General features: G+C 34.2%; 1 protein-coding gene across 5 annotated transcripts in view; it reads right to left on the bottom strand.

The window, feature by feature from the left end:
* Positions 1 to 239: 239 nt before the first annotated feature.
* TRDMT1 (tRNA aspartic acid methyltransferase 1) overlaps positions 240 to 10,055 on the bottom strand; it is a 70,186-nt gene continuing 60,370 nt past the window's right edge. For 4 of the 5 annotated variants that reach the window (XM_049881909.1, XM_049881911.1, XM_049881912.1 and 1 more), the window contains 4 exons: positions 8,415 to 8,758; positions 6,511 to 6,568; positions 5,297 to 5,426; positions 240 to 934 (listed from right to left, as the gene is read on the bottom strand). In XM_049881909.1, the coding sequence (XP_049737866.1) occupies positions 837 to 934; positions 5,297 to 5,426; positions 6,511 to 6,568; positions 8,415 to 8,758 (630 nt within the window). In that variant the 3' untranslated portion in view covers positions 240 to 836. Of the gene's footprint in view, positions 935 to 5,296; positions 5,427 to 6,503; positions 6,569 to 8,414; positions 8,759 to 10,055 lie in introns of those variants that run through there. The other variant, XM_049881913.1, reaches the window with a different exon arrangement.

Genomic DNA, 10,055 nt, shown 5'->3' with positions numbered 1-10,055 from the left:
CTGATGGAGAGCTAATCAAGAATGTAGGTTGTTTTTTGTTTGTTCATTTGTGTTTTTTTTTTTTTTTTTTTAACATATTCTTTAGGCTGTTGTGTGAGTTGAATGATGATAATTTGGTTTAAAATAGTAAATGCATTTGTTTAGATAAAAATAAAGAAATGTAAAAAGGATTGAAATTAAGTAAAACAGTCAATATTTAAAACAATCTAGAACTAGAATCATCTTAGAATTAGGAGCAATTGTTTAATAAAAATGTAAAATGACAGGGTTTGTAAAACAACTTCTTTAATTAGCATTCAAAAAAAATTTCTCAGGTTCATTATACTATGCCTGTTGACATTTTGTAAAATCTTCATGTAGCATTAAAATTCAAATATTCCAAATCTGTCTACACCATGTTATAAAAAGAATAATAAAAAAAATAAACCAAATGCGTTGCCATCAAGTTGATTCCAACTCATAGCAATCTTATAGGACAGAGTAGAACTGCCCCAAATGGTTTCCAAAGGGCACCTGGTGGATTCAAACTGTCGATGTTTTGGTTAGCAGCTGTAGCTCTTAACCATTACACCACCAGGGTTTCCATAAAAAGAATATTTTACATATATATTCAACAATTTCATATGAAAATATATTATCCATTAAGTGTAACAAAAAATTTCATTCGACAAAGTACAGCAATATAAAATTAAGGAAACAAATTCATGGTATTTTTGTGAAAAATTCCAAACTCCTTATTAAAAAAAGAGTAAAATAATTCAGTCAAAACTAATTCAAAAAAGAATTTTAGGATCATTATCTGGATAGTCACACTGTGACTATCTTTCAGAATTATTTCAAAATAGGATTTTGATTAGTTTAGCTACTATATGCACATTGAGACTATTTCCAAGTAGGCAATAACGCTGCTTCACTGTTACATTCTCAGGAAATCCTAGAAAAGAGAAACGATAATTTATATTACAATCATTTGTAATATTACTTTCCAGATATAAAAGGATGCATCCTTTAGTAAGATCACAAGTGGCTATTTACACAAGAATTTAGAGCCAAAAATACTATATAACTTCACATTGTCTACAGAATGTGATATTTTCACTTAGTGTTACACAGTATTATAGTATGTTCAGCATACCCATATATACAAATCACATCCACAGGACTCATAGTTATTCACATATCAGTGCACTTTAGGAAAAGCAGTGGTTACTATTATTTCACATTTCTTTTTATTTATAACACCAATATTTTTAGATATAATTCACATACCATAAAATTCACCTTTTTAAAGTGTACAATTCATAGTTTTTTAGTATAGTCACAAAGTTTTACAACCATTGTTGTTGTTTTAGTTGCTGTGGAATCTGCTCCGACAGATAGTGACCTTAAGTACAACACAACAAAACACGGCCTGGTCCTTCGCCACCTCCATGATCTTTGATACATTTGAGGCCATTGTTAAGGTTACTCTGTCAATCCATTTGAGCGTTTTCCTCATTTTTGCTGACCCTCTACTTTTACCAACCATGATGTCCTTTTCTAGCAATTGATCTTTCCTGATGATGTGCCCAAAATAAGCAAGACAAAGTCTCGCTATCCACCCTTCTAAGGAGCACTTAGGTTGTATTTCTTCGGGCAGTACATAGGATATGCTCAACCACTACCTAATTCCAGATCACTTTCATCACTTAAAAAAAAAAATCCTGTACCCATTAGCAGTCATTCCCCATTTCCCCTTGTCCCCTATCCTTCCTCTCCCCTATTCCTGTCAATCACTGCTTTCTGTTTCTATGGATTTACCTCTTCTGGATATTTCACATAAATGGAAATCAACAATAAATTCGTGGTCTTTTTGTGTCTGGTGTCTTTCACTTAGCATAATGTTTTTGAGGTTCATCCACACTGTAGCATGTACCAATACTTCATTCTTTTTTATGTCCAAATAATATTTGACTGCATTAAATGCACCACATTTAGTTTTTCCATTCATCTGTTGATGGGCATTTGGGTTGTTTCTACTTTTTGGCTATTGTGAATAAGGCTATTATAAACATTTGTGTATAAGATTTAGTGTGGATATGTGTTGTCAATTCTCTTGGGTATATACCTAGGAGTGGAACTGCTGGGTTATATAGTAATTCTATATTGAACCTTTGAGGAGCTGCCAGACTATTTTCCAAACCATCTGTGCCATTTTACATTCCCATCAGAAGTGCCTGAGGATTCCAATTTCTCCACATCTTCACCAACACTTGTTATTTTCCAATTTTTGGATAATAACCATCCTAATGGGTATGAAGTGGGATCTCGCTTGGGGTTTTGATTTGCATTTCCCTAATGACTGATGATGTGAGCATCTATTCATATGCTTTTGGCAATTTGTATCTCTTCTTTGGAGAAATGTATATTTAAATCCTTTGCCCATTTTTTAACTGGATCATTTGTCTTTTTATTGTTAAGTTGTGAGAGTTCTTTATATATTCTGGATACAGTCCCTCACAATAGATTTTATGCTCTGCTTCCACAAATTGACTTTCTCATGTTGGGCTTCTATTTCTTACACTTTTTCTCAACACAAACTGGCCCACATATACTATACTTGCTGAAACAAAGCCTTTCAAATATCAGCATAAAAAATAGCCATGCATAAGACTGTACACTACAATGCTAGTTACAATGTCAAGAATTCTCATTTAGTATCCTCTGGCATAGCAACTAAATTTAAAAAATTAAATTAATAAAATAAAGGAAATAATTTTAAAAACATTAAGAATAGCAAGGTTTCACACACTTGTAAGAACCAGAAGATAGAGCTGGTTATGGTAAAGTTGCTTCATCAACACTTAACATTATATTTGCTGCAATAAAATAACAGTGATTACGAAAATAAAGCTATAGTTGCAATAAACATGATCACCTATTGCTGTTGTAATGAAAATATGTCTTAGGTAAGCACATTGCTCAATGTTATCTAAAAAATTATTTAGTTCAAAGTAGCCAGAGGTTCAAATGTATTTATAAACAAAGCATTTAGTATATTCCAGGGATGATCTTTGAAATATTAAGATTACATTAGAGGGGAAGGAAGGTTTAAAAACAAATAAGTCAGATTTATAAAAATTTTATGTTAATGAGTAGGAAAAATTACATAATTTCCTTAAGTTAAAAGGTGATTTTTTAAAAACTGAGATGTATTAAAAATAACAATAAATACTAAGAAACACACAACTAACAAGGTCAAGATAGTGGCTTTCATCAAATAAGTGCAGGTTAGAGTCCCTCTGTTCCAAAGCCTACTATTTCACACACACATGCCACCAGTCACAAAGAGAACCAGGATGAACTGCACAAGGGATCAATGCAAATCCACCATTGCCAGCGGACACACAACGCCCATTTTGGATCCAGAGTCAGTAATATCAGAAATGCACATGAAGCAAGCTTGACTGTACAAATGTACCACGTTTCAAAATAAATTTAAGCTATTAAAAGGTTTACTTTTATTTACTATACATAGATATCTTCAGATAACTATGGAAAACTATTTTACTCACGTGAAATTCAAAAATAATGAGAAAAATATTTATAGTAAAAAATCTATAAAAGCAAATAAATGTCTATCGTTTAAAAATAAAAAAAAAACTAACACTTAAATTTTTTTCTATGTGTCAAGAATTGTCTAAGCACTTTCTTTTAACTTATTTAACTGTCAAAGTAGGTGCTAAAATTATCCCCATTTTACAGATGAGTAAATTGAAGCAAAATAAGTTAAAGCTGACTAGGATTCGAATTTGGACATCCTGGCTCTGGGGTCCTATATTCCTTAAGAAGTTTCAGTGTTATCAAAGTGACTAGTACTTGAAAAAACAAGCAGTAAGTTTTTATGAGACAGTCAATCTCTTTTTTCATTTTAGTACTATATAAAATACCTCTGATTGCTCAAGTCCCTAACACTTTTTTTTTTAAAAAATTGGAAAACAGACTGGGAATTACAGTTCTTGAGCTGAAATCTCAGCTCTTTGTTTTGTGATGTTCTCACTCACTTTGGGATAGACAAGGAAAGTCTGTGTTTCTCTTAATAACACTCCCCAGGATATCTGGGACTGAATGAGATCACCAGGAAAAAGGCATGGAGTGCTAAACAAACCTGGTTGCTCTGACTACAGCACGAGAATCTACTACCAAGAGAGCAATCAAATTATATTGGCAGCTTGTTCCCAGTGTACAGAAAGTACTGTACTCTAAAACCTCATCTGTAAATCCATTACTGATTACTTAAAACATGATCTATTTAACACATTAAGTACTTCAAGAATGGTACTATATTCATATTACAGCAGCACTGGATTTAGCAAAGTTTGGCTTTTCTGTGGGGGGAAATTCATTCAAACTTACAGGGCAAACAAATACACACTTCCTCCCTCTGTAGCCCTAGAAGCGCGTTAGGGAGGTCTACCCCCTTTCCATGAGCCGGGTACCGGGAGCACACCCATGCCCGGCCCTAAGAAACTGGTGGCTCCTTACAAGCTGAGCGTACCAGCCCGCTGAAGTGGAATCACACAGTGTGGGCTGGGGCTGTTCTAAGAAGGCAAAGGCAGTGTGTCAAATTTCTTAACACAATAATCCCTGGATTGCCCTGACTGTATGTAAATGGGGTTAAGGGTTTGCCTTGCTCACTCTACAACTTCATTTTTACTCTTGAGATTCCTTGCTTCAGATCCTCTCACCTTTTCTTCAATTCAGGATCTACGCTCCTGAGTCACCCTTTCCTTCTGTTAGGAAAGCTCCTTCCTAGGCCCTTCTCCACCTTCTCCCCTCTCCACTTAAATCTTGTAGGAAAGAAAAATGGCACACATTTGGTAAGGCCGTGTCTTTGAGAAGAGTAAATACAAATACACCTTCCACAAAAAAAAAAAAAAAAAAATCCTTCATAAAAAAGACAATCCTAGGCATTCTTTCACAAGACCTAGTGTGGTATTGCTAGGATAGGACCTCTGGAAGCAAGAAAACAAGCTGGAGAAGGGGATGCTATTAAAAACAAACTGTGCAGAGAGGTGAATTGCTGATTTGCCACTTCTGCCACCACACCCCACCTGGACCACTGCTGGAATAAAGGGGGAGAAGAACTGAGTGTGAAGGGAATTAACTGAAGCAGTTATAAGGAGAAGGAGGAGGAAAGGAAAATGTAAAACATCTAGCTGGCCCAGGGTTTGTTCATAAAACACACATGTGAGTCCCTAATAAATTCTGAGACCTTTAATAAATGAAAACTACAGTCTGTATGTAGCCTACATACCGAACTCTGGAGGAAATCCAAGAAGATTTGCTATTTCTTTAGGAGTGAAATATCGCAGTTTAAGCATTAACAATTTTGTTATCTTTTCTTCTTCCGACAAATTGCTGAGAGATTTGTAGATACTCTCAATCTGTAAGAAAACACCCAAGGTAACTGATAAAGTAGTGTGCAACTAGATTTCTTAAAATAAGATTACCTATTGTGAGACAGTTTAAAAATGATGGACATATACACATAGTAGCAAAATGCACTCCACAGGGCAAAATGTCTCTGTGTAATAAACTACATATTTCTCTTGTAACTGGCCAACTCTGAAAAAAGAAAAAAATGCTTGATGTTGAACAGATCAGAATACTTTTCAGGATTTTTCATTTTTGATCTCTCTCAAAAAAATTAAATAAGAATGTAAACAATAAATGACAATATGGTATAAAAGAAATGTAGTGAAAGATATAAAGGAAACTTGACAGACCGATGGTGTCAATTCTATAATGCTAACAAGTAGATCATTATAACATTTATTGTTTATAGTAAATTTCACCAAATAAAGATTTTTTTAAAAAGATTAAATACTTAAAGAAACGATTTCTCAAATCCAGACATAATTTGCTCAGGATAGCATCTTACCAGGGGTAAAGTTTGTTAACAGTAAGAGCTGCAAACAGCATGAAGAAGACAATGTAATTTCACTTTAAAACTATATAAAACTTGCCATATATCAGGCTTGTAATCAACCATTACATCATGAAGGATTTACAGCTGAAGTATTAAAAAAGGACACTTCTATAACACAGACTTTTTTAACCTTAAAAGGCAGTTTTATATTATGTGCCCCAAAGAAAGGTCAAAATATTAAGATTTATGTATTATTTTAGAGAACATTAAACACTGAGGCTGAATTTTAATCTGCTATTTATAAAAAAAATTTTTTTTATTTATGGAATAAAGAGAAATGCCGATGGTAAGAATAAGAACACAGGAAAATTAAAATGTAGAACATTCCTTGTAGATAAACTCATATCCAGCGACAAGATTTACTCTGTAGTGAAGAATCATATATATAGATACAGATATCTCTATGAATATATATACACATATATTTATTCTTAGGAGAACACATAAAATTATTTCAACATTCTTAAAGCACTAAACATAATTTTATTTGAAATATTATTTTCAAATATTTTAATTTACTTTTAAAACTTACATAGTACCTGTACATCTTCTGCAGTTTGTAACACAGATCCTGTCCCTTCTATAAATCTTCCATAACTGAAAAATTAACAAAATATTATAGAGCACAGAACATATTTGTTGTGCTAAATTTCTTAAAACGCTTCTTGAGATAGTTAATCAATCGATATAGTTACATCATGCTGAAATATTTTGAATAATATTACATAAGTATGCCTTCTAATTTAAAAAGCAGTAGGTAAAGGACTAGGTAAGATCTTCCTATTTAAACTTCTCAGCAACTAAATGCGGCAGTTTTCTGAGCTGTGTAAACACCGTTTAATTAGGTCCTTGTATTAGCTGTCATTTCTTTAAAGTTCACCACTAGAAAGTATGCACTGCTTAGGACTTTGTATTCAAATGCCATTCAATATTGGCCATCTCTGCCACATTAAACCAAATGTTATGTAGGTGAAAATAAATTGCTCCTATTTTTTATAATGCCCAAATCATGATTTCATCTCAGCAACATACAAGCTTATTTAGCACACTCTGGCACACACAGCCCACGGAGCCTGTGTCTGTCTCTCACTGTAATGAAGCATGTTGTTATTGTCTTTTTCACACAATTAGACTACTGTATAAAAAATATGTTCACAAAAAGTATAAAACACTACAGAAATGCAAGGTATTAGTAATATTTCTTTCTCTAAGATCACTGCCAAGCTGGCTGTTGAATATACTACCATAATTTTTTCCCTAACACCTGTTGTCATCGAGTTGATTCCAACTCATAGCGACCCTATACAGCAGAGCAGAACTGGCCCATAGGGTTTCCAAGGAGCTCCTAGTGGATTCAAACTGTGGACCTTTTTGGTTAGCAGCCATAGGGAGGATGGCGAGACTACATCTCACATACTTTGGACATGTTGTCAGGAGAGATCAGCCCCTGGAGAAGGACATCACGCTTGGTAAAGTAGAGGGTCAGCGAAAAAGAGGACAACCCTCAATAGATGGACGGACACAGTGGCAGCAACAATGGGTTCAAGCGTAACAACAATTGTGATGATGGTGCAGGACTGGGCAGCGTTTCTTTCTGTTGTGCACAGGGTCACTATGAGTCGGAACTGACTCGAGAGCATCTAATAACAACAACAACATGTGAATAGAAAAGTTCTCTATGTACTGATATGAAATAATATCAGATTTATACTATGCACTAAAAAAAAATAGGTATGTAATAATGTATAAAAGTATGTTACTGTTTACTTAAAGGGGGAATAAAAATATACATGTATATTTAAATACAACCTCACATATCATACCTTTGGAAGATTATACAGTAAACTCATAGCACTGGTTGCCTGTAGGAAGGAGACTATATGGCAGAGGAATGAAAGTGGAAGGAAGTCTTAGAACCATTGTACCTTTTGAATTTTGAACCATGGGAACATATTATTCAAAAATCTGAATAAAATTTAAATTGAGAAATTAATGTGTTCCAGGTGATTCATTTTTATTTCTTTAGATTCAAATTTAATTTCTTCTTATATACATTGATCATGAGAGAAGATACAAATTTTGAAGTCTGATGTGCCACGACAAAAAAAAAAAAAAAAAAAGTGTTAAACAATTAGCAGTTCACCATCTATAGAACCGTATTTCCACCAGGGGTAATGGAGCTCCTAGGAAGGTCACCAGACAAAAGGCACTGTCCTTTATGAGCATTTTTGTGGGTTGTGCACATAATGTTCTGCCAGAAAGAATGTTCACTTGTGCATTCTACTGGAACACGAAGCACGCAATTAAGGGTGAAAAAAAATCATTCTAGCAGAAACATTTTATAAAATGCTCCTTGTTATTTTCGGAAGAACTAAAAAAAAACATAGCTATAAGAACCTGGTTATTTTGGATGTATCATGAACAGAGTCTCTTTAAAACCTACCCTTTTGTAAAGCACGTGGATCTTCTGCAAGTGGGCTTAACAATATCTAAAATAAAAGCATATCGCTGCAATAACTTTGGTGACAAAAAGTACTGATTTATGTCAATGTCATGTTCAAGAAAATCTTTTAGCATCTGAACAGAGAGATCACTGTTCTGTTGATGTTTCCTGTCTACTTCTTTTGCGGTTTCAAGCTTAAAAAGTATGGTCTCTTTTCCAGAGCATTGTGTGCTACCATCAAGGCAAATATTTGGTTCAATTTTCTTTTCTTCAGTTTTCTTTTCTGCATCTATTGCATGTTTTTGTGGATTTTCAGATCCAATTTTGGGAAACTCCAACAGTATCTGGAATTAAGTAAAAATATACAAACTGTCAAAAGCCTTATTAAAAATAAAAGACAAATTAATAATATCCAGTCAACATTAGGAGCCCTGGTGGCACAGTGGTTAAGCGTTCAGCTGCTAACCAAAAGGTGGGCAGTTTGAATCCACTGGGCACTCCTAAGAAGCCCTATGGAACAGTTCTACTCTGTCCTATAGGGTCCCTATGAGTTGGAATTGACTCAGGGGCAACCGGCTTGGTTTGGTTTTGGTTAGTCAACATTATGCAAAAATCTCAGTGGCCATTAAAAAGATAGAAATTGTGGTTTGCTTGTTTTTGTACAAGTTATTCATCCTATGGCTATAGTGTCATCAGGTTACTAATGATTTATTTCATGGGGTGACTGCTCTCTGTATTTGTTAATCAAAACATTTAACTAAGTAATAGAAAGCATGTTGAATATAACCGCATCATATTTGGAAAAGAAGTTTAGAAAGCAGTATTAGCATTTCCAGAAAATGTATCTGGATCAAAGCTTGCCATACTCCTTTCATTAAAAAGGAAAATTTCCAGGGGCTGAAAGAAAAATAGTGATCAAAAAAAGAAAAGCACTTTTCACGCTGAAAGGTTATTTCTACTCATGAGTCCCTTAGGAAAAACCTGTTTCTGTACAACCCATAATCACGTATAAAGTCTCATTTTGTAAAAGAAAAACAGTTCCAGGAATTTTTAATGATGAAGTCTTTGTTAATACACTTTATACACTGTTTTTGGAATTGTCCATTAAGGGAAAGGGCAAAAATTGGTGTCATAGTAATTTGAGTTCTTAACTATGACTTTGAGTTCTTAACTATGATGGGTACAGAGCGTTTTATTGAACCTCTCTGTTGTCTATGCCCCTTTTTGACAAAGTACGTAAAACTGTTTGCAGAATTAGGGATCCTATCTATGAGAGTTGAGCATTACATTCTGGCTTGTATTAATCATTACCATACCAGTTAAAGCTAAATAGCATTGACTTCAAAAAACTGCAACCAGTACGTTAAAATACTCTTAAGGCATTTTAAAGATAGCATATTGAATTTTATCAAAAGCAGCCACTGGCTTCTATTAGGGAAAAAACGATAAACGCAAAATCATCGATGTTCAGAAGGGGAGTTACGGGGGGAGGAGGAAGCAGCAGCATTAGTGGTATTTTTTACTTTAAACTTTTTCCTAATGATGAAAGAAAAGTCTGTGTTTCGTTTTGTTTAAAGCAATAAAAGTGGCATGAGCAGAGGAAAAAGGCCTTGAAGATGGACCTAGGGCATGGTTCACTCA

The sequence above is a fragment of the Elephas maximus genome, chromosome 4 (assembly GCF_024166365.1).
Source record: "Elephas maximus indicus isolate mEleMax1 chromosome 4, mEleMax1 primary haplotype, whole genome shotgun sequence".
Classification (NCBI taxonomy): Eukaryota; Metazoa; Chordata; class Mammalia; order Proboscidea; family Elephantidae; genus Elephas; species Elephas maximus.
This window is presented reverse-complemented; position numbering and strand designations above follow the sequence as displayed.